The 25,938-nt window shown below is 38.0% G+C and overlaps 1 protein-coding gene across 1 annotated transcript in view; it reads left to right on the plus strand.

Annotated features, from left to right (window-relative positions):
* Nucleotides 1-2,289: 2,289 nt before the first annotated feature.
* Nucleotides 2,290-25,938, plus strand: part of LOC124550652 (glycine N-methyltransferase-like) — a 52,050-nt gene continuing 28,401 nt past the window's right edge. Inside the window, exons 1-2 of the mRNA XM_047125376.1 lie at nucleotides 2,290-2,342; nucleotides 8,848-8,975. Of these exons, the coding sequence (XP_046981332.1) occupies nucleotides 2,290-2,342; nucleotides 8,848-8,975 (181 nt within the window). The remainder of the gene's footprint in view (nucleotides 2,343-8,847; nucleotides 8,976-25,938) is intronic.

Genomic DNA, 25,938 nt, shown 5'->3' on the forward strand with positions numbered 1-25,938 from the left:
TATAAGGTGTGATAATGCTGAAATAGAGATGGAAACGGAAACAGAGGAAGATAAGAATAAAGATCAATCTGATATGCTACCTGAGAAATGAAACTGAGGAAGAAGATTCGATAGAGGAAGTGAGTTTAAGGCGTTCTACATGTAGAACAGCACCGAAAAGATATCCAGAGTATGAAATGTATGTTTCTCAAGCCTTTAACAGTCGATGAAACCTTGGCTAATACTTATGCTCAAAGTTGGAAAGAGGCTACCGAAAAAGAATGACATACATTTTTGGATAATGTTCCATATGAATGTGTTGAGATGACCGAAAATATAGAGACACTAAGAACAAGATGGATATTCAATATTAAAAATCCTTAGAGTGCAGTACCAAATTCAAGGACAGATTGGTAGTTAAAGGATACTGCCAGAAACAAAGAATAGATTATCGGAAGACTTTCTCACCAATGGTGAAATATTCATCATATTACAATCTTGACCATATGTCTAGATGATTTTTTTATATTTTGACCAATAATGAAAATGAAATGGACTTTTTAAAAAACGGTTATGGTCAGAATTTAATTAGCATGACTTAAGGGGAAGTTAATCAGTACTTAGGCGTGAAGGCTCTAAGAAGTACCAACAGAGAAGAATTATGAATTGCTCAGTCTGTGTATACAAGAAATATATAAGAAAAGTACAGTACAGAAAATTGTGAACATATTTCTGCTCCAACGGAAAATAATCCAAAACTGTTAATAACCAGTGAGGACAAGAAATTTAAGGAAAGTGTACCCTATTTGTAAGCTGCAGGAAGTCTACTGTAGTTAGCACAGACTTCCAGACCAGACACTGAATTTGTCACAAATGCTGTAAGCAAATTTTGCAATGGTCCAAGAAAAAAACATTGGATGGCAATCAAGAGAAAATTCAGGTATATAAAGTATTCTAAAAAGGGAAATGTACATTTAGAGCAGTATAGTGATGGAGATTGGAGAAATGAACTGGAAAGCGGACACTCCGTCACTAGAAGTTGCTTTAAACCGATGGGAGGACTGATATCCTGGTCATGTAAGAGACAGAGAACAGTTGCTTTGAGCACCATGAAAGCTGAATATTTGGCCTTATCCTCCACTATCGAAAAACCTCTTTGGATTAGAACTTTGATGGTTGAAATAGAATCTCTTACAAAAATAAAACCAGTTGTGATATTTTGTGATAATTTGAGGGCTATAAACCTGCCAACAATAGTGTCACCAGTGGGAGATTCAAACATATTGACATGAAACATTACATTGTAAGGGATCACTGGTAGCATGGAAATATAACCATCAATTATCTATCCACAGAAGAAAAGTTACCAGATCTCCTAATCAAGCCTTCCAATAAGGACAAGTTTCAGAAGTTGATGAAACATTGTGGTCTAACCTGTGATGCGTAGTGTTCAGTATCTGAAAAATATTTGTTCAGGGGGGGAGTGTTGGATATATATGAACAAAATATTTTTCCAGCGTGTATAGTTGTGCATAGGATACATTGTACCGAGTGCATTAGACATCTGTGAACTGGTATTCTATGGTTTTTGATTGGCAATGAAGCCTTGTGTGTACCCTGTTTATAAAATGTGTTATGTGTTAATAAAATACAAATTTTTATTTTGTCCCTAAACAATTTTTCCACATCTTTTTGCTGCGCCAAACTAAAGACTCCAGCACTGAATACTAAAAAGTTGTACTTGATAAAGAGCAGAGAAAAAAGCTCATTTCGCTGGTGTCGGACATTTCTTTGCATCATGTTGTTCAGGTAATGAAGACATCGTAGACCTTAACCTATCCTTAGTAATTAGGTCCATACTTTATGGCAATGTGTGGCCGCAATTGTATTGTCATCAATATTGCTGCAAAATTTGGGATAGCTGGGCAATACTGCTGATTGCTCAAGCTGCTGCAGGTACAGCTCAGGTGTTACCGTCAGGAATATCTGTATTGTGAGGCAATATCTATCTCTGTCCTTGTCTAAAGAAGCATCCCTCTGAGTGAGAAAAATGTTCCGTGCAAAAAATGTTTCAAATTGACCAGCATGTCAAGACAAGTATTCATACCGCAAGAATGCAAAGGAAAGACCTATGACAACAACTTTTGACAGTGGCAAGTAGCAGTAGCAGTGATTTAAGCTCCAAAGGTAACCAAAAATACATGGATCTATATTAAACATTCATTGCAAGTAATATTCCTCTTCACGAACTTACAAACCCTATCCCTAAAGGTCTCCTGCGCAAATATCGCTTAAATCAAAATATACCAGATGAAAGAAAGAGATGAAATGGTGAAGGCAGCAGAGGATCAAGTAGGCCTTGGGTAAGGCCGGTATTACAGTATCATATTTCTTTGACAGAGATTTGACCTAAGATATCATCAAATATTCGTCAAATTTGTTTGACACAGATATTTGACATCACACTAAAAAGGGGTATTACACTGTCGTCATATTATTCATCAAATTTCAAGATGGCGGACAACAACCTGTTATGTGCTGCAGTTTCTAGTACCATAATTGCACTGTGTGTGTTTTTGGAAGAAAAGCAGTGGGAAAAAAGGAAACATACTTTTATGAAGCCATAAGTAATACGTCGAGAGAGTAAAAGCATTCAGCAAAATGTGTTATGAGAGCTGCTATGGAGGACGTAAATTTCTTACGAAAGAGTAGAGTGTATTTCAGTATTTGCTCAATAAAGTGGTTTCTCATATTACAAAAGAGAATACACTGTTGAGAAATGCTTTACATGCAGAAGACAGGCAAACTGTGACACTGGGATTTCTTGACACAGGAGAGAGCTACTTCAGTTTACAACACAGCACTCAAATATCACACTGCACATCAAACAAAATAATTCCAGAGGTGTGAAGCGATTTATAAAGCACTGAAGTGACAATATGTGAATGTAAATAAGTGTTTAGTACACTATATGGGCAATAATAACTATTTTTATTTTTGAATAATGGAATTAGTGTTCCAACACCTATGAAATTATAAAAAGTACGAAACAGATGAGACGCTTTTTAACTTCTGGCATCCTGAGTTCAAGGACAAAAACAAAGTAGGATGGGAAGCTTAGAAAGAATTTATTACTTTCTATTCTCTATTCCAGCTTGCTGAAAAGCTGCATGGATGTTTCAATATGTAGAGGTGGATGGCTGTAGCTGTGACTGTGGACATGAAATCGCCTGCCACATATTCCACTTGCCCATCGACACAAAATTAATAGCACGCACTATGCCCTAGCTCACACCCAACATTGTCGAGGAAAGTTTATTAAAAATATAAAAAAGTTGAAGGAACACACCAACTTTTAAGCCATATTTACAAACACGCTACAGAGATATCAAATAGCTGTAGCGACACCAGCGCTCCAGTCGGTTACATTTCATGTTGCAGTGAACAGAAGACAAATGACTTTTATGATCAAATCTACGGCAAGGCCCTAGATTTGATCATATTTATTTGACAACAGGCAATATTTGACAAAGGTCCCTATTACACCGACCTAACAGAACAAATATTGAATTTAACTGATGTAATTAGAAAATATAAAAATGCAGTAAATGAAACAGGCAAAAAGGAGAACAAACATCTCAAAAATGAGTTTGACAGGAAGTGCAAAATGGCTAAGCAGGGATGGCTAGAGGGCATATGTAAGGATGTAGAGGCTTATATCACTAGGGGTAAGATAGATACTGCCTACAGGAAAATTAAAGAGACCTTTGGAGAACAGAGAACCACTTGTATGAATATCAAGAGCTCAGATGGAAAACCATTTCTAAGCAAAGAAGGAAAAGCAGAAAGTTGGAGGGAGTATATAGAGGGATTGTACAAGGGCGATGTACTTGATGACAATATTATGGAAATGGAAGAGGACATAGATGAAGATGAAATGGGAGATATGAACATTTCATGAAAGTTTGACAATGCACTGAAAGACCTAAGTCGAAACAAGGCCCCGGGAGTAGACAACATTCCATTAGAGCTACTGATAGTCTTGAGAGAACAAGCCCTGTCAAAACTCTTCCATCTGGTGAGCAAGACGTATGAGGCAGGCGAAATACCTTCAGACTTCAAGAAGAATATAATAAATTCAATCTCAAGGAAAGCAGGTGTTCGCAGATGTGAAAACTACCGAACTATCAGTTTAATAAGTCACGGGTGCAAAATACTAACACAAAATCATTACAGGCCAGTGGAAAAACTGGTAGAAGCCAACCTCAGGAAAGATCAGTTTGGAATCCGTAGAAATGTTGGAACATGTCAGGCAATACTGATCCTATGACTTATCTTAGAAGATGGCACTTATAAGAGTCAAGGGCCATAAAATGGAAGCAGTGGTTGGGAAGGGAGTGAGACAGTGTTGTAGCCTATCCCCGATATTATTCAATCTATATATTAAGCAAGCATGAATGAAAATAAAAGAAAATTTTGGAATAGGAATTAAAACCCATAGAGAAGAAATAAAAACTTTGAGGTTTTCCAGTGACAGTGTAATTCTGTCAGAGACAGCAAAAGACCTGGCAGAGCAGTTGAATGGAATGGACAGTGTCTTGAAAGGAGGATATAAGATGAACATCAACAAAAGCAAAATGAGGATAATGGAATGTAGTCGAATTAAGTCGGGTGATGCTGAGGGAATTAGATTAGGAAATGAGACACTTAAAGTAGTAAATGAGTTTTGGTGTTTGGGGAGCAAAATAACTGATGATGTTTGAAGTAGAGAGGATATAAAATGTAGACTGGCAATGGCAAGGAAAGCGCTTCTGAAGAAGAGAAATTTAATAGCATCGAATATAGATTTAAGTGTCAAGAAATCGTTTCTGAAAGTACTTGTATGGAGTGTAGCCGTGTATGGAAGTGAAACATGGACCATAAATAGTTTGGACAATAAGAGAATAGAAGCTTTCGAAATGTGGTGCTACAGAAGAATGCTGAAGATTAGATGGGTAGATCACATAACTAATGAGGAGGTATTGAATAGAATTGGGGAGAAGAGGAGTTTGTGGCACAACTTGACAAGAAGAAGGGACCAGTTGGTGGGACATGTTCTGAGGCAGCAGGGGATCACAAATTTAGCATTGCAGGACAGCGCGGAGGATAAAAATCGTAGAGGGAGGCCAAGAGATGAATACACTAAGCAGATTCAGAAGGATGTAGGTTGCAGTAAGTACTGGGAGATGAAGAAGCTTGCACAGGATAGAGTAGCATGGAGAGCTGCATCAAATCAGTCTCAGGACTGAAGACCATAACAACAACAACAATAAAAGAGTTAATACTAAACAGGTAAAATTTAAAATTTAACAACGAAAGTCAGTATGAACATGGTTCTAAATACAAAGGCTAGGGGCAGAGTGTTGTTCTATGTGCTCTTCTGTGATGTCAGACCGTGTTACCCTCCTTCTCTCTTGTAGCCACCACTATTCTTGTGCTACAAAACAGTGCGAGAATGATATCGGAACTGTTTCTGACACAGTATTACAGCTGAAGTGTGACAAATACACTGTAGAATTAACATTTCTTAGCTCCCTCCTGCACCCACACCCCTTTGATGTACCTTCACTCATGATGCGCGCAGTTTCAGAGCTCACGTGTCTGTACAGTTCACAGGCCCTCTTACAGAGGCCACCTTGGTCGGCCCCCTTTCTTGCTTTGGTGAGCTGCCAGGGAGACATTAGGCCTACTATTATCAATTGGTGAAAGAACCCAAAGCAACGGTATCGTCGAGGTGATTGATGCAGTCATGCACAGAGGCTGTCAGCTTACCCATCGGTTTCTTATCAGTGACCAGTGGTGTAGCCTATTCACTGGAAGAAATAGGCTGAATGTCATCGAGCGACAGCAGTCTACTTTGGTCTTGGCAGTCGGGGAATATGATACCCTTGCTACGTTTGGTGCTAATTATTTCAAAGAAGATATTGTTTCTGCCAAAACTGTATTGTATTTATTTAAACCATTTACATGTCTCACTGAGTCATTAAATAACTGCAAGCTGATGATCAGTACCCTAAAGGGACTTAAGGCTATTAGAGATGACCTCTCTGACACTTGACTGCCTAGCCACTCATTTAACCATAATGTACAGTTGACCCCTCTAACAAAAAACTTTTCTGAATATTTGGAAGAACGCACACATCTGCAAGAATGGTAGCAAAAGTGATCCACAAAGTTCCCAGTCAATATCTTTGACATTCAGTTTCTGTGTAGTCTGAGAATGTATTGTGAGCTTAAATGTCCTCCATGCTGAGCAACATCAATTCCTAGCACATCAGTTAGCCAAACTCAGTCTTTTCCCACATGACTTGCTGAAAGTTGTGGACTGAGGGCCTTGGGTATATGCAGTGTTTCTTCACTTCTGAAAATCGTTTGACTCAGTGTTAGACCACTGCTTATTGATGAAAGTATGATAATATTGGGTACCCGACAAAATATGTGACTTCGTTGAGGTATTCTCGGTCAGTGTCACTGACAAATGTTAAAGTATCCTCAGGCATACCCCAAGAAAGTCTGTTGGGAGCATTACTGTTTGTATTACGTATTAACTACCTTGCAGACAGTGTCACTAGTTTGTTGCAGTTATCTATAAACACTACTGTCCGAAAAAAGGTGGACGAACATTCAGTCAGGTTTGCAGAGTCCCTTCTCCCCTCTTGGAAATTTAAACAGCTGAAATATTTTGTTTTGATCTTTTTTTTGTCAGAATGTGTGTTAGTTGGCACTGAGGAGATCATTCTGTTCAAGTTACCACATACCTTTTACTGAACAGGTCCAGTTGGGAATAATTGATGCAAACAAAGAAGGGCAGAAGAACTGGTCACAGGTTTGTTTGAGTTGGTGGAGAGCCGTATGAGTGAGGTGAAAAAGCTGGACTGGCAGACACGTGAAGATAAGACTGCACATATTACATGAAAGCTTGCTTTCAAAGTTTACAGAACCAGATTTAAGTGAGGAACCTAAAAATATACTGCAGTCCTTACAGCCCTGTAGCTAGTGCAAAGAGAAGTATGGACTAGTTTACAGCATGTAGCGAAACATTCAGATATCATTCTTCCTGCGCTCCATACATGAAATGGAACAGAAGAGACACTAATGTGTGTTACTGTGGGAAGCAACTCCTACAGTAGTTTGCTGAGTACACATGCAGGTTTAGCGAGGAAGGAGAGCCCGACTGAAGCTACCCAGGGGCCCCACCCACGCGTGTATGGTGACTCGACGGCTGCGCCACCTCACTTCACAGCAACTTCTCCTGTGTTCGGTGCCTCCACCCTTTTGTGTTTGTGCCACATATTTTGTTTGGATTGTGAAAGGTTGAAAATTAAATGTTAGAGTTTCAACAACTGGTGCGTAATTAATGGAGGAGGGAATGGGTGGGGGGGTGGGGGGGAGCAGGCAGAGTGACAGCTTCGTTATCTGCCTACACCTTGGAGCTTCATGTAGGCGTAGTGCTCGAAGGAGTACCATACTCTCACGGTTCAGTTATTGGTAACAATCACAGGCACACTCCGTAGCAGATGTCTGACAGCATGGGTGACACACACACACACACACACACACACACACACACACACACACACACACACACACACACACACACACACACACACACGCACACACACAAATGCAACTCACATCACCATCGCCTCTGGCAGCTGTAACGAGACCCATATTGCCAGAGGTACCTTTTTTACAGCATCAAGCCCCCTCACCTGAGCTTGTGACCTTACACTGTGCTACTTCTGTATTAGAAAATTACGAAGAATATAACTCACTGTCATGCTAAGATTGTGAAAACATTTGTGAGTGGTTAGAAAAGCGATACTTATGAGCAGGGACTGGAGTAGCCAAGGGATGCAGATATAGTGACTATGGTCAGTCAGGGAAGAGAGTCAGAGAATGGTGGTACGAGGTACCCATTACTCTGCACATCAACACATTGAAATGCATCCCTGGGTGGTTAGAGAATATGGGACAAAATTTGTTTTCATTAGAGAATGTGGGACAAATTTTGTCTATTTTTTGATTATTCAGAAAAAGAGAAGTATCATTAGGGAAAAAGTGAATCAGAAACAGAAACAGTTGAATGATTATTTCCTGAAAGTGGACTGTAAGCATGTAAATGAAGTACAGAGTGTTTTAGGTGTGATTTTGTAAGGAAGTTTTAGTTTTCAGTGGGTAATGCAGTTGGCTTTCAAATGTGGCATGCAGCTCATTTTGCAGACACAGCGAACAGCAGTTTTTGACATTTGAAAAAACAATTTGATTTTAAAAAATGGTGTATTTTATATTATCTGTGTTCTTCAGTTATCTATGTAGTCTCCTGTCTGCATTAAACAAAGTAATGTGGAACTTTATATATTCTATTTAATTTTGTCAGAAAAAGAATAAACTCAAGTTACTAATATGAGTGCGCAATTTTGCAATCGTAAGACTAGCCATATCCATCAAGAAAGGGTCTATAGACACCAATGTACAAATTAATGAAAGAATAAAGTATCTTGCATTATATAAACCCTTGACTTAGAATGATATATTAGCTTGGGTAAACCAAGACTACCTTGGTGGTGTGCTCACAGTACTGCTGTGACCCCCACTCTTTACAGGGGGCACACAGTGGGAGGTTACTTTACTTGCTCTAGAAGTGATAGCACATCATATGAAAACCTTTAAAAGTAATTAATCATGCAGCTCCAAGTGTTCTTTAGTGTAAATTGCTGGAAATGAACATTGTGTGCAGATAAACTAAGTATAACTATCTCATAGAACAGAACTGTGTGAACTTTCACTACACCACACAACAGTGAATGTTAATCTTTATTCTTTCAGGATTGATTCAATAATGCTGCTAGAAGAAGGATTTGAGGTCACTTCAGTAGACGCATCGGACAAGATGCTCAAGTACGCACTTCGGGGTCGCTGGAATTGCAGAAAGGAGCCAGCTTTTGACAAGTGGGGTAAGTCTAACTGAGACTGAGATAGCCTAAATGCTAATTACACCCTAACTACAGAAATTATTTACTTAATTAAATAAATTTTCAGGTTTTTTTGTAAGAGCTTTCTGCCTTCTCCATGGATTGCATTTCTACAGGATGTCTCAAATGAACATTTATATTTGGTGTGTCAAAATTAAATAGGGGTTGAAGTCAATCAACAAAATGTATGTTATTGGAATACACGGTTTAAGGTTTTTTTTTTTCTAAAAAATTATGCAATTTCAATGGGATCCAGCGTGCCTATTACACTCATTTAAATGATGAAAAAAATTTTGTGTGATGTTCTGCATGTAAATGCTGGGATGGCTGCCACTTCACTATGGATATTTTCTTTCAGTTGCTCTAGTAAAGTCAGATTAATGACATACACTTTAGATTTGACATATCCCCATAAGAAAAAATCCATGAGGCTCAAATCTGGACTGTGTGGGGGCCAATTTATATCCTCTTTCTGGAAATCAATTTTCCAGGGAAAACTTCATGAACTCACAGTGTAGATGCTTTGGATGTGTGTGCTGTGTCTTGCTGAAACCATGTTCTTTGGTTATACAAGGGCCGTTTGAAAAGTCCGTGCAAAAAGAAAAACTACTTATGTGTTTGGGGTGAACCTTTCTTATTTTTCGACATAGTCTTCTTTTAGACTTACACACTTCTTCCAACGCTGTTCTAATTTGTTGATCCCTTCTGAATAATAGGAATTGTCCAAGTCTGCAAAATAGCTATTAGTTGCTGCAATCACCTCCTTGTCTGAATAAAATCTTCGTCCCACCAGCTATTTCTTGAAATTGGGGAAGAAATAGTAGTCCGAGGGACCCAAGTCTGGAGAATAGGTGGGATGTGAAACGAGTTGGAATCCTATTTCCATTAAATTTGCGACCACAACTGCTGAGGTGTGTGCTGGTGCATTGTCTTGATGCAAAAGGGCTTTTTTTACGGTCCAGTTGCTGCCGTTTTTCTTGCAGCTCAGTTTTCAAATGGTCCAATAACGATGAATAATATTCCCTGTAATAGTTGTACGTTTTTTCAGATAGTCAATGAGGATTATCCCTTGTGAATCCCAAAAGACAGTTGCCATAACCTTTCCAGCCGAAGGATTGGTCATCGCCTTTTTTGGTGCAGATTCTCCCTTGGTAACCCATTGTTTGGATCGTTGTTTGGTCACAGGAGTATAGTAATGTATACATTTTTCATCCACAGTGACGAAACGATACTTAAAAAGTCCTGCAGATTCTTCATGATCAGCTGCAAACCATCCTTGCAACACTTCACACGATTCCATTTTTGGTCAAGTGTGAGCAATCGTGGAACCCATCTGGGACCCATCTTGTGGGTAGCTTTCTCTTGTCCAAATATTTATGCAAAATATTATGTACCCATTTATTCAAGATGCCCGCAGCACTAGCAATCTCACGCACCTTAACTCTTCTGTCATCCATCACCACATCATGGATTTTATCAATGATTTATGGAGTCGTCACCTTCCCTTGGCATCCAGAGCGTTCAGCATCAGTTGTGCCCATGTGACCACTCCAGAAATTTTGAAACCACTTATGAACTGTTCTAATCAAATGTGCAGAGTCACCATAATGTTTATCGAGCTTCTCTTTAGTTTCCTGAGGCATTTTGCCTTTCAGAAAGTAATGTTTAATCACCACACAAAATTCTTCTTCGTCCATTACTCAACTTCCTTCATTCACACGAATGCCTTTACTGTAATAATAATCTCCACTCTTATTGACATCAAAAATCAAAATATGATTAAATTTATTTATTTTTTACCCCTTATCTTCTACAGTATCACATTTTCTGGCAGCCACATAAAGATTATTCTCTGCCCAGAAAAGGTCAGTCTGTAACACTTCCTTAATCATTACACATGACACATGAAGGTACACACCGTTTTGAAGGGTCATTGTTGGATTCTATAATAGGATGTATATGCCCTGGGAAATCCGGGAGCAATGTGGGAATTTTTTCATCAGGGAAAAACCCAGGAACTTTTAGAATATCAGCAATTTTACATTGTTTTAGTTCCCAGTTAAATTTTTGTGATTTTATTGGTAAGAACTGATACTGTAACAAAAAATTGTATTTTTTGCCCACTACAGGAGAATAATATTGGAGCAAGAAAACAGAAATGAAGGAATAACACCAAAATAAAATTTTAGTTGCAAAGAAAATGCACCGTTACAACAAAACAAACTGCACATACAAGTGTCTGCTGGTAGCAAAATGTGTCAAACTGCTCTCAATGAGCATGATGTCACAACTGTTTACATTTATAACAGGTAGGGGGAAAGTATTGTGATTGGTGGTTCGAGAAACATTAATTTCAAAGTAAATTTCCTCTTACACGAGATGAATTATGTTATGTATGAGAATTTGTGATGAATTTCTTAAATCTCAGAGCAGTAGACTCTCATTCAGAACTTAATACAGAGCACCAGCCACTTTGAAAAATTTTAGGCTCAGAAGACCAGCCATGTATGCCTTTATTTAAAATTTTACTGTCACATTTGTGCTTCATATATCTTAAAGGGTAATGCACTAAAAAAGACCAAGCTTGAAGGTTCGTTTTTCATATTTATTTCAGGTGCTTCATAGATTAAAAGTTATACAGTAATGATGCCCAAAAAGTGTAATTATCCTTAAAAAAAAGTGTGAGGTGAATTCTCGAGCAGTTAACAGCAAAAAAATTTTGGTGGCCAGCACTATATGTGAAAACTTCACTTTTCATATAGCTGTACTGAATGGATATTAATTTAAACCATTTTCTTTTCCTATTTGTGTGAGCGCACTACTTAAATGTTGTTGCTATTGGCAGATACATCATGTGTCCTATGATATGAATATCTGTTATCATTGGATGGTGATTCACATAACATGAGCTGTGAATGGTTGACAAAAGTGCATCACAGTCTGATTTCAGTGCTTCAAAAGCTACCGTGCTGTAATTGGTGGAATTCATATTTTTACTTTAGTTATACCAAAATATGCTGTATATATGTTGCTGTGCATGAAAGATCTTTATACCTTCACCATTCAAAGAATTTGTAAGTTCTGTAACTCACAGGGAAAGTATATTGTCACTTAACATGGAACAAGTGTATTTTCAGCCAGGAAAAAGTATAATTTCATGTGGAGAAAAAACGTATATGTAACTGGAAAATTGGGGAAATTTTATAGCTCACAGTGAAAGTATAGTGTCACTTAACATGGAACAATTGTATTTTCAGCCAGGAAAAAGGATATTTTCAACATATTTTTAACCGGGAAATTGGGGAACTGTTTTTTCTTGTCCACATATACACCTGACACACTAAGGGAAGTACGCAAATGGACTTTAGACAAATGGGGACTCAATCTAATGGAAACAAAGGTCATAAATTAGGAAATCTACTGACAGAAACAACTCTGACAATGACGCCTGGCACCTGCAACTGACATCTCAGAAACACAGAAGCCGGTCAAATGTCTGTGTGCTACTGGATATTTTCAACATATTTTTAACCAGGAAATTGGGGAACTGTTTTTTCTTGTCCACATATACACCTGACACACTAAGGGAAGTACGCAAATGGACTTTAGACAAATGGGGAATCAATCTAATGGAAACAAAGGTCATAAATTAGGAAATCTACTGACAGAAACAACTCTGACAATGACGCCTGGCACCTGCAACTGACATCTCAGAAACACAGAAGCCGGTCAAATGTCTGTGTGCTACTGTCATGAACATTTACGGAAAATGGTCAGAGGAAGGTGAAACAAAGTATCAGACATCCATGTCTTATTATGGACTGTGGGCGTCAGAGACCTTGCAGACAGTATTAATAGTAACCTCAGACTTTTTGCAGACAATGTAGTTTTCTGTAACAAAGTACTGCTGAAAAAGCTGCAGAAATATTGTCGGATCTTGATAAGATTTCAAAGTGGCTCAAAGATTGGCAACTTGCTTTAAATGTTCAGAAATGTAAAATTGTGCACTTCACAAAACAAAAAAGTATAGGATCCTATGACTATAACAACAGTGATTCACAGTTGAAATGTACCAACTCATAAAAATACCTGGGTGTAACACTTTATAGGGATATGAAATGGAATGATCACATAGCTTCATCACAGGAAGCTGTAGAGGGCAAAAACTGTAGATTTGACAGAGATTAGAATACATCCAGCAAATAATTGAGGACGTAGGTTGCAAGTTCTACTCTGAGAAGAAGAGATTGGCACAGGAGAGGAATTTGTGCCGGGCCGCATCAAACCAGTCAGAAGACTGATGGGATGGGAAAAAATTAGGTTTGATTAACACACGGGTATTATGGAGGTGTTTTGTGAACCCACATGGGAGTCCTTGGAGGGAAGACGATATTCGTTTTCTGAGGCATTATTAAGAAAATTTGGAGAATAGGCATTTGAGGTTGGCAGCAGAACAATTCTACTGCAGCTGATTCTCATTTTGTATAAGGACCACAAAGTTAAGATAAGAGAAATTATTGCTCATATGGAGGCATTTAGAAAATTAGTAGTGGTACGAGATACCGTCCACTGTATGCCATGTGGTGGCTTGCAGAGTATGTTTGTAGATGTGGATGTAGAATGCCTAACTCATCAACAGTGCCTCGAATTCCTTTGTTCAGCCTTTGGCAATCAATTGTCATCAGCTTCATGAAAGCGAAGTTGGTTTGTGGAATTTTATTGTAATGTACCGGGTGATCAAAAAGTCAATATAAATTTGAAAACTGAATAAATCACGGAATAATGTAGATAGAGAGGTACAAATTGACACACATGCTTGGAATGACATGGGGTTTTATTAGAACCAAAAAAATACAAAAGTTCAAAAAATGTCCGACAGATGGTGCTTCATCTGATCAGAATAGCAATAATTAGCATAACAAAGTAAGACAAAGCAAAGATGATGTTCTTTACAGGAAATGCTCAATGTGTACACCATCATTCCTCAACAATAGCTGTAGTCAAGGAATAACCTTGTGAACAGCACTGTAAAGCATGTCCGGAGTTATGGTGAGGCATTGGTGTCGGATGTTGTCTTTCGACATCCCTAGAGATGTCGGTTGATCACGATATACTTGCAACTTCAGGTAACCCCAAAGGCAATAATCGCACGGAGTGAGGTCTGGGGACCTGGGAGACCAAGCATAACGAAAGTGGTGGCCGAGCACATGATCATCACCAAACGACGCACGCAAGAGATCTTTCACGCGTCTAGCAATATGGGGTGGAGCACCATCCTGCATAAACATCGTACGTTCCAGCAGGTGTTTATCAGCCAGGCTGGGGATGATGCGATTTTGTAACATATCCGCATACCTCTCACCCATCACGGTAGCAGTTACAAAACCAGAATCATGCATTTCCTTGAAGAAAAAGGCCCGATAACGGTAGATGTGGTAAATCAAACCCAAACCGTTACTTTCTCGTCGTGCAAAGGAGTTTTCATGACAATTTTAGGATTTTCGGTAGCCCAAATTCTGCAGTTGTGGGCGTTGACAGACCCTCAGAGTGTGAAACGAGCTTCGTTAGTCCACAACACGTTACTCAACCAATTGTCATCTTCTGCCATCTTTTGAAACGCCCACATCACAAATGCCCTCCGCTTCACTAAATCGCCAGGTAACGGTTCATGATGCTGATGGATTTTGTACGGATAGCATTGGAGGGTATGCCTCAGTGCCAACCAAACAGTAGTGTATGGAATGCCGGTGCGACGTGCAACTGCACGAGCGCTGACTTCCTCGTGCATAGACGAACCCGCTACAGTCTCCATTTCTTCCTGAACTGTCTCAGCAGCATTACGCCATATGCTCGGTCGGCTACTATGGGGTCTATCGTCTAAACAACCCATGGCTTCGAACTTTTGAAATCATTCTCGCCACAGCTGCATTTGTCAACGGACCTTTACCCGTTCGAATCCCCTTCCTACGACGATAGGATCGTAACGTTGAACTAGCATATTCCCCATTCTGATAATACATCTTCACTAAAAGTGCCTTTTCGGGTAACGTCAACATGCTGCAACTGCTGGCATGTCTGATTCTCTCTCTCATTACAGCTCCTTTTATACATGATTGTCATGCGCAGTCACTGACGTTTTGCTGTCCAGCGCCATCTGTTGGACATTTTGTGAACTTTGTTTTCTTTTTTTTTTGGTTCTAATAAAACCCCATGTCATTCCAAGCATGTGTGTCAATTTTTACCTCTCTATCTACATTATTGTGTGGTTTATTAAGTTTTCAAATTTATACTGACTTTTTGATCACCCAGTATTTCATGAAGGTCGGTGTGGACTGGTAAAGATTATAGAAAATGTTGACACTGCGAGGAGCACGATAAAGAGGAGTGAGGCATGGCTTACCGTGAGACAGAGGCACTTTTACACATATATAAGACTGCTGTGCACTCAGTTTTGTACAACTGTTTATCTGCAAAGAAGACCCATCCATCCTGCAGGGATCTGCCCAAAGACTCGTATCAGATAGTGTAAGGAAATGCTCAAACAGTTTCACTGAGCAAATGCAAAATCCACTTACAACTGTGTAATGGGGATCCAAACTCAGTTGTATTGATATGAGCCCAGATGTGAGGAGCAGTGAACTGCTGGCAATGTACCCAGTTGAACCAGAATCGACAACAGCATTTCGTTCACAAAACAGATACACTGTACTTTCCACAACCATCGCGTTAAAAGATCGAAGAATAAGTAATGGCAAATGGTATGCTATATGGCAATTTATTTGCCATGACAAAAAATGCACAGACAGCAGTTTCTGCCGATTTAAGAACCTTGTGAGTCTATTCTTCTGAAAGCATGTGTCTTTTGAGACACTTTTCCAGAACTTGTTCGAAAGCATACCAAAGTGTATAAGTTTTAAAGGTGAGTATTGAAAGAGCAGTTAAACAATTTGTACAGAAAAGTTTGTCTTTCATTGTTTTTATAAAAACAATTTTTTATAAGAGAGGTAGCCCCCGTGAACAGCAGTGGAAGTTTACATTTAAGCGAGGGTTTGAGGTCTTCGCTCAGCTTGTTGAGAATGGAATTAAGATGTCGAGGAGGTGCATGTTTTACACAATAAAAGTGTGGGTCCTGAAACAGTAATGCAATCTGAAGAGTACAGTGGACATGCAAAATCTAGCTAGAGGTGTAATCTGAGCAGTCTTCTCTTTCCTCCCTCATGTGGCAGAGAACACAGACTAGGCCAGAGCCAGGGTGGCAATTCTTCTGGAAAACCTGGAATTCTCAGGGAATTATATTCGAAAAAACAGGGAAATCTTAGGGAATTTCAGGAATTTCTTAAAATCTCGGGGATTTCTGTAGTTTTCACCTAGCACTGAAACTGAATTTTACTGTGTTATGAATTTAGTGTGTTAATTATATGAATATTTTCCCATTTAAATTATTAATATGCTGCCCCTCCTTTTGAAACATTAATTTACTCATTTATCAAGAGCTTCTTGACATCTTCCTCCACACACCTGGAATTCTCGGGGAAATTTTTTTTTCCAAGTTTGTGCAGTCAGCCTGAGCTCACATTCATGACGCCTGCTGGGGGCGACATCACTCGGTGGCTCCTGTACAGCCTAAAAAAATGCAACCGTTGGCTCAGCTGGAAAGTTAAAAATGTAGTGATATACTGCAGCTGGTTTTGACTCTGCGATACACTGCAGCTGTTTGATCAGTGAAGATAGACTGAGAACATTGTGATGTTTTGTCTGGTCATTGTACAGTTCACAATATTTAGTTGTTTTTTCTGTCTCTACGTAGTTTAAGCTGTCTCCTATTTTTCTTGTTTTCCAAATATTATATAAATACTTTGGTTTTTGTAGTATTGCAAAGTGCCCCTCCTCGAACCACGGCCTGCAGATCTGGTGCTGTTCCCTATGGGAATCCACGGTAGCCGTAGCTGCCTGCGCTCTCGGGACCCTCGACTAGTAGGTACACCTGTGCTACGCCTGGCTCCCTAGCGGCTCTGCCGACCTAGAACTGGAGCCAGGCGTTGCAACAAAATCACCAAAGGTAAAATGTAAATAAAATAATGCTGCAACTCACTTGCCAAATTGGCTAAAATGTTTACGGCAATCTATGTTCCTTTGGCAATGCTTTTCCAGTAAGTGTGTTGCATGTTAAAATGACTTCACTATTTTAAGGAAGGCTGCACGTTACACAGTCATGTGAAGGAATGACCTTTATTGTTGCGTCGATGAGGGTTCAGGCTTGAAAGGTGAGCGAGTGGGTGAAACAGAATACAGATGTCCTTTTGGCAGCTTTTGAACTTAGTTATAATTCTGAGGTGGGGACAGTTGCTTCTGAAACACCACAACCAATTTTTACTTTCTGTCTGCAATGGCTTTGCCACTGCCGTAATGTCGAATCACAATCTGTTCCTTCTCAGGATTTCCACAGTGCATGACACACTTGGTGCTGCACTTCCTACTGAATTCAAAGAGCATTTTTGCCCCTACTGCGCACTAACTAACCATACCTGTGATTATTCATGGTGCTCTTAGAATGTTCTTTATCCTGCCTTTTAGGACACCTCGGTTGAATCTTAGACTGATGAAGAATACCAGACAATCATTCTCGAGAGGAATTGGTTGTGGAGATTAGAGAGAGGCCCAACTAATAAAGCCACCCCTTGCCCCCCTCCCACAAAACTAGGTATTTTTTTCTTCCCTGAAGATGGAGACTACTGTTTCATAAGCCAGGACCTCTGCGTTCTATTTCAAATGTTCTACTGGCAGTAATGGAAGAAGTTTCATTTGTTCAAGGTAAGCACTGAGCAGAAATGCACAGTATCAGTGAAACAGTCTCAATAGTATCACCAACAGCTGGCAATGTACCCAGTTGAACCAGAATCGACAACAGCATTTTGTTCACAAAACAGATACACTGGACTTGCCACAACCATCACGTTAAAAGATCGAAGAATAAGTAATGGCAAATGGTATGCTACATGGCAATTTATTTGCCGTGACAAAAATGTACAAACAGCAGTTTCTGCCGATTTAAGAACCTTGTGAGTCTGTTCTTCTGAAAGCATGTGTTTTTTGAGACACTTTTCCAGAACTTGTTCGAAAGCAGACAGCAAATGTAAAATTTAATGAATTTGTGTTAAAAGCAGTACAGAATGCTAATGGAAGACAGGTTGTTGGGAGAATCTAATAAATACCAGATTGATTGTTTCCATCACTGTACTTTTCTTTCCCACTAATAAACCTTCTAATATTTTTCTTTTCTGTTTCTCAAGTGTTCTTCATTAAAAATTGTTCTCCCAGTGGTATATTCCCATCAAATGTTCATCAGTGAAGTTGAAGGTTGATCTAATAGTTATTTATTTTCAATTCCTTTCTCAAGACAACTACTGATTTTTTTTATATATAAAAGTAGCCTCCTGAGATTTGCAACATTTAAAAATGGTCACTGTTCTGAATTTTCATAAAGTGCAAAAAATAAGAGCACTCCTGTTCATAGGTTTGTTGAGTTGTCAGTTCACACACTACTACTACTTGCTTTCATGGTTTTGCTTACATTACCCATTTTATTCTACTGTACATAATTTGGTTACATGCATCCATTGTGGATACAATTATGTTACTCCCTTCTATTAAATGTTCATAAATAAATACGAGGGGTGTTTGAAAAGTCCATGCAAAAATAAAAACTACTTATGTTTTTGGGATAAACCTTTTTTATTTTTCGATATAGTCTCCTTTCATACTTATACACTTCGCCCAATGCTGTTCTAATTTGTTGATCCCTTCCGAATAATAAGAATTGTCCAAGTCTGCAAAATAGCTATTAGTTGCTGCAATAACCTCCTTGTTTGAATAAAATCTCTGTCCCGCCAGCCATTTCTTCAAATTGGGGAAATAATAGTAGTCCGAAGGAGCCAAGTCTGGAGAATAGGGGGGTTGTGAAATGAGTTGGAATCCTATTTCCGTTAATTTTGCGACCACAACTGCTGAGGTGTGTGCTGGTGCATTGTTCTGATGGAAAAGGATTTTTTTGCGGTCCAATCGCCGGCGTTTTTCTTTCAGCTCGGTTTTCAAACGGTCCAATAACAATGAATAACATGCACCCGTAATAGTTTTACCCTTTTCCAGATAGTCAATGAGGATTATCCCTTGCGAATCCCAAAAGACAGTCGCCATAACCTTTCCGGCCAAAGGACTGGTCTTCACCTTTTTTGGTGCAGATTCTTCCTTGGTAATCCATTGTTTAGATTGTTGTTTGGTATCAGGAATATGGTAATGTATCCATGTTTCATCCACAGTGACGAAACAACGCTTAAAGTCCTGCGGATTCTTCCTGAAGAGCTGCAAACCATCCTTGCAACACTTCACACAATTCCATTTTTGGTCAAGCGTGAGAAATCACGGAGCCCATCTTGCGGGTAGCTTTCTCATGTCCAAATGTTTATGCAAAATATTATGTACCCATTCATTCAAGATGCCCACAGCACTAACAATCTCATGCACCTTAACTCTTCTGTCATCCACCACCATATCATGGATTTTATCAATGATTTCTGGAGTCGTAAGTGCCCATATGGCCGCTCCAAAAATTTTGAAACCACTTATAAACTGTTCTAATTGAAGGTGTAGAGTCACCATAATGTTTATCAAGCTTCTCTTTAGTCTCCTGAGGCGTTTTGCGTTTAATCACCACACGAAATTCTTGTTTGTCCATTTTTTGACAATCACTCGGCTTCCTTGATTCACGTGAATGCCAAACACAAATAAATAGATGAATATGGCTGAAACTTGGTGTGCGTTCTTTCCAAAGATGCTACTAACTAAACATGACCTCGATATGTGCTGGTGGTGCCATCTCTCGGACTTTGCATGGACTTTTCAAATGCCCCTCGTAAATAATAAATAAATGGTTTATTTGTTCATCATAACTTTTACAGTCATGGACATAGTATGTTTACGAACATACAAAGATTAATAAGAGTTTAGAAATAAAGATAAATTATACACAACATCATTAAAAATCCTTTATGGAGTACAAACATTTAGCAATTGACAGATGCTTTAATTTTGTCTTAAATATATTTCCATTAAACAGTTTTATATTATATGGCAGTCTGTTACAAAAATGTCTTCTAGCAGAAAATGGACTATGGTCTGTCGCTCTTTTATTATTAAATAAATGTGATAATCCTCTCTTTTTCTTGTATTATAGGTATGGATTTCACTATTGATTATACTACATTCCATATTTTCTTTTACAAACAGTATAGTCCTGAGAACATACAATGAATACACTGTTAGTATGTTATACTTAATGAAGTATTCTCTACAGGACTGACATTTACTAATATTAGCTATTATCCTAATTGCCTGATTCCAAAATGGATTTGTCTTAAGACAGGCGGCACAGCATAATGCTTGATTGGCGTTTTAGCAGGTGGATGTCACAGGAGATTTTTTTACATGTATAGCTGATGTGCTCCTTGCATGTAAGATGTTCATCTACTGTAATACCCAGTAATGTATGTTTATGAGTTGTTCCAACTGAATACTCTGCTCAGTATCTACTTGTCTTGATTTATAATTTAGCAGAAACTCCATCAGAATTGTCTTGTCCTTATTTAGTGCCAATTTGTTTACGGTGGGATATTCTGTGATAAGGTTAATGTTTTCTGTATTATTTTGCACTGGTCACTGTTTTGTAGAGCATCAGCTTATGAAGGAAGTATCGTTGCCATAATTTACTTGGTTTGATTTTTGTACACAACAAACAAAAAAGGCCTGGCAGTGCTTTTCGGAGAGACACCACAGTTAAGAATTTTATAAGAAATTTTACTGTTTGTGTATGTCCCCCATTTGTATGATACAGCTTAACACATTGTCTCCTGTCAACAAGGTATGATCTTAGCAAGTCTAATTCCACTCCTCTGCCTTCATAAGTTTCTAATTTATATAGAAGAATGGAATGAGGCCATGGATAGGTCTAAAAAGGTGCCAATAACTTTGTTTCCATCATCAAGTTTAACCAGTACCGCTTGAAAAAAACGATACAAAATTGCATTATGAGAAATAAAAGAAAAGTTAATTTCCTGAAAAAACATTTTCACTAGAATTACAATAAAATATAATTAGATTTTAATATTGTGGTTCTGGCCCATCTTTAAAAATGAAATATATAAAAATATAACAGTATTTTTGAAATGACAATAACTTTAGTAAAGATAATTTAAATGACTTTATTATAATTAACAGATAAGACAGTAGAAGACAAAATTTTGTAGATAAGCAGAGAATTGCATTCATCCAACTAAGGTTTGAGTTACTTGCTAAGGATTGAAATCAACCTGTTTTCTATAATCATAACTTGAAAATAGTAGACCAGAGTACAACATGACACTAGATTCAGTGGTAAACATTGAAGTATTGAGATCATTTAACTATTTTAAATTTAAGATAAATTTTCGAGTTATGCTGTGGTTTCTCAGTTGTAAATAATTAATGTAAAACAGTAAAAACACACATAATAAAAAAGTAGTATACACAATAATAATTCTGAAGAATCAAAAACAATAGTCTTAACTGGTCTAAATAATCTCACATTTCAGTAAACACATCATACAAGCGTATATCAACTTTTTATATTCTTTTTAACAAAAATAATCTCCCGTTATATTTTACACTGAACAATCCTGCACTTTTTAATTATATACAAATATGCCTTTACAGTGTGAAACAACTTTGAATATTTTCATAAGGCATTAATTCTTCATAGTCAGTAACAACATATTTAGCACATATTGGCCATTTACTACCAAGACTAACTCTTTCTAATGCCACTGCTATATGATCATAGAGTTGTTAACTACGATCCAAATATGACCAATAAATCAGACCCAGCTCAAACTTCATAAGCATCAGTAATATAACTACACAAACCAATATTTAATGTCATCATGTTACCTAACTTACATACAGTCATTTCTCAGAATTTCATACAGCATACAATCACAAATAAAAGTGCAGTGCATTACAAAACAAAATACCCTAACATTTCATTTCCCAAACATTGTCATCGTCATCATCATTGTTGTTATCAACATCATAAATCTTACATTCATCACAGCATAAACCTTGTCTTGGTATCATACTTCACAATACAATTTTATCATTTTCATTTTAATGTAAACCTCATGAACATCACAAAATATCTCACAAAACTTCATCATAATGCCATTAATATGCCTAACATTGAAAAACTGCTTTACTTTATAAACCTCGCATTTTATCCATAATATTGCAACATGATTATTAAACCAAGAAAAATACACTTTGCCTCATAGATTCGTATAACCACTAACTTTGCATCGGTCTGAAAAACATCACTTTCTGTTACTGTATGCCTCTTTTCAACAAAATTAACATAGTTTATGAAATAATTACATTTTCATTTTGTTTTAAACAGTTTTTGTTGACTAAAGCACTAGATGTTCTGGCACCGCAAACACTGGCTGACTATAGTAACATTTTCTCCGTCTGACTTTCATTTATGTAAAAATTGAAATTTATTTTTCAATATGAATATATGTTCCCTAACATGGCAGCAGTTTTTGAAATCTATTTATCTTCAGTTAATTCGAAACAGCAATAATACAAAATATTAGATCATAGTTTTCGTAATCCATATAAAAGATTTTTCCATTTCTAACTCTGGCTCACAAAAACAGCATGTGATTCATACACAGTGAAAAATCCAAAGTATTAATAATGCTTTACATATCAGAAGTTTTTCATTATAAACAGTAAATAAGTCTTATTTTCCTGCTGTTCAGTTTGCAAAATATATTGTTAATTGAGCATATTTAATAGTAGTGAGATTATTATTTTACTGCACACTTACATGATTTTTATACTGAAACAGTTGAAGACAGACTTACAATATAACGTAATTGCAACAAAGATAAACAGGTAAAGTAACTGAAAAATATTGCAGTATGGAAATTCAACCTGTTGAAGTAATAGTCACAAGTAAAAATAAGTTATATAGTCAGTTTTGACATGATAGAGTATAAAAGACAAACACTAGCTGTAAATTTTCACAGCGCACAGACAGAGTGAAAGTTCATAGTGCACTCAAAATTATTCCATGTACAAAGTAGTTTAGTACCAATGTCCACTCCTGGTAGCTGGGTGGTCAGTGCGACAGAATGTCACACCTAATGGCCCGGGTAAGATTCCTGGCTGGGTCAGAGATTTTCTCCGCTCAGGGACTGGGTGTTGTGTTGTCCTTATCATTGTCATTTCATCCTCATGGACACGCAAGTTGCCGAAGTGTCGTCAACTCGAAAGACTTGCACCAGGCGAATGGTCTACCCAACGGGAGGCTCTAGCCACACAATATTTCCATTTTATTAGTACCAATAAATAAGATGTCTTTTTTTAGTTAGTCTTTTTTCCAGCTGCTACCTATATTTTTGTTTTTAAATGGCATTTCTCATATTTCAAGTAATAGTGACTTCATCTCTTATTACCATTTCACTGGACAGTGCAGTTTCCTACTGTGGTTGGTTCCTGTTTTGCTTTGATGCAAACTATATATTTTTTCTCTTTGTGTAATTTCTTACATTATTTATTATCCACTTCCTCCAATTACAAATACTTAGCCATAACTTTTTGCATCATCATTGCTTCTGTAACATCATATTTCCCTACAGTACAGTGATATAATCATCATCATCATCAAGCCATAACACATTTCCATTAATTCTCACAAAATATTCACTTCCCCTTATAATTCACAACCAAACATCAACAGCAATAAACTTGCCTCTCAGAAATGTGATAACAGCAACGTAACATTCATTTCACTTTACCGTGTTACAGATACCAAATCTAGCATATTCAGCATTACCTACTTCACAAACAACAGGACAAGAGCATAGTAATTTCCCATGCATTTGTTCTACCATGAGTAATACATACTTCACATTATACGTAGAATAACTGAAAATAGCTGACACTCGTGAGAAACATTTTTTTCCAGATCTTTTCTTTTTATGTTGCTTGTAATAACTCACATTCTCTTGTACATATTACTCTTACCACAGCGTCAGCATAAACCAAAAATTTATTAATTTCCTATCTTGCCAAAAATGAAAATGGTTATGCAGTTTAAACTAGAATAATTTCAACTTTTTATTCCTAGATCAATACATTTGAAAATTACCACCATTGCTAAGTGAAACATAAAGAATATGAAATATTTGAAAACTCCAAACCACCAACTATCTTCGCTAATCAGTTGTAGCAGTCAGAGAGTATAAAAAATTCCTTAAATTCCCCCCCTCCCCTCCCCCCCCCTCCCCCGCCCCCCATGAGCTATGGACCTTGCAGTTGGTGGGGAGGCTTGTGTCCCTCAGTGATACAGATAGCTGTACCGTAGGTGAAACCACAATGGAGGGGTATCTGTTGAGCGGCCAGATAAATGTGTGGTTCCTGAAGAGGGGTAGCAGCCTTTTCATTAGTTGCAGGGCCAATGGTCTGGATGATTGACTGATCTGGTCTTGCAACATTAACCAAAATGGCCTTGCTGTGTTGGTACTGCTAACGACTGAAAGCAAGGGGAAACTACAGCCATAATTTTTCCCGAGGGCATGCAGCTTTACTGTATGGTTAAATGATGATGGTGTCCTCTTGGATAAAATATTCCAGAGGTAAAATAGTCCCCCATTTGGATATCCGGGCGGGGATTACTCAGGAGAATGTCGCTATCAGGAGAAAGAAAACTGGTGTTCTACAGATCGGAGCATGGAATGTCAGATCCCTTAATTGGGCAGATAGGTTAGAAAATTTAAAAGGGGAAATAGATAGATTAAAGTTAGATATAGGGGGCATTAGTGAAGTTTGGGTGGCAGGAGGAAAAGACTTCTTGGTCAGGTGAATACAGGGTTATAAATACAAAATGAAATTGGGGTAATGGAGGTGTAGGTTTAATAATGAATAAAAAAATACGAGCGTGGGTCAGCTACTATGAACAGCATAGTGAATGGATTACTGTAGCCGAGATAGACTCGAAGCCCACACCTACCAAATTAGTACAAGTTTATATGCCAACTAGCTCCGATCCGTAGAGGATGAAGTGGTTGGAGAAATGTATGATGAGATAAAAGAAATTATTCAGATAGTAAAGGGAGATGAAAATTTAATAGTCAAGGGGGACTGGAATTCGATAGTAGGAAAAGGAAGAGAAGTAAAAGTTATAGGTGAATATGGAATGGGGATAAGGAGTGAAAGAGGAAGCCGTCTGGTAGAATTTTGCACAGAGCATAACTTGATCATAGCTAACACTTGGTTTAAGAATCGTGAAGGAAGATTGCGTACGTGGAAGAGGCCTGGAGACACTGGAAGGTTTCAGATAAATTATCTAATGGTAGCACAGAGATTTAGGAACCAGGTTTTAAATTCTAAGACATTTCCAGTGTCAGATGGGGACCCTGACCACAATCTATTGGTTATGAACTGTAGATTAAAACTGAAGAAACGGCAAAGAGGTGGGAATTTAAGGACATGGGACCTGTATAAACTGAAAGAACCAGAGGTTGTAGAGAGTTTCAGAGAGAGCATTAGGGAATGATTGACAGGAACAGATGGAAAACCAGCTCTAAGCAGAGAAAAGAAAGCAGAAAAATAGAAGGACTATATAGAAGATCTACACAAGGGTGATGTACTTGAAGGCAATATTATGGAAATGGAAGGGGACGTATGTGAAGATGAAATGGGAGATAGGAGATATGACATTGTGTGAAGAGTTTGACAGAGCACTGAAAGACATAAGTCAAAACAAGGCCCCTGGAGTGGACAACGTCCCATTGGAACTACTGATAGACTTGGGGAGAGTCAGCTATGACAAAACTCTGCCATTTAGTGAGCA

Source organism: Schistocerca americana, chromosome 9 (genome assembly GCF_021461395.2).
Source record: "Schistocerca americana isolate TAMUIC-IGC-003095 chromosome 9, iqSchAmer2.1, whole genome shotgun sequence".
NCBI classification, from domain to species: Eukaryota; Metazoa; Arthropoda; class Insecta; order Orthoptera; family Acrididae; genus Schistocerca; species Schistocerca americana.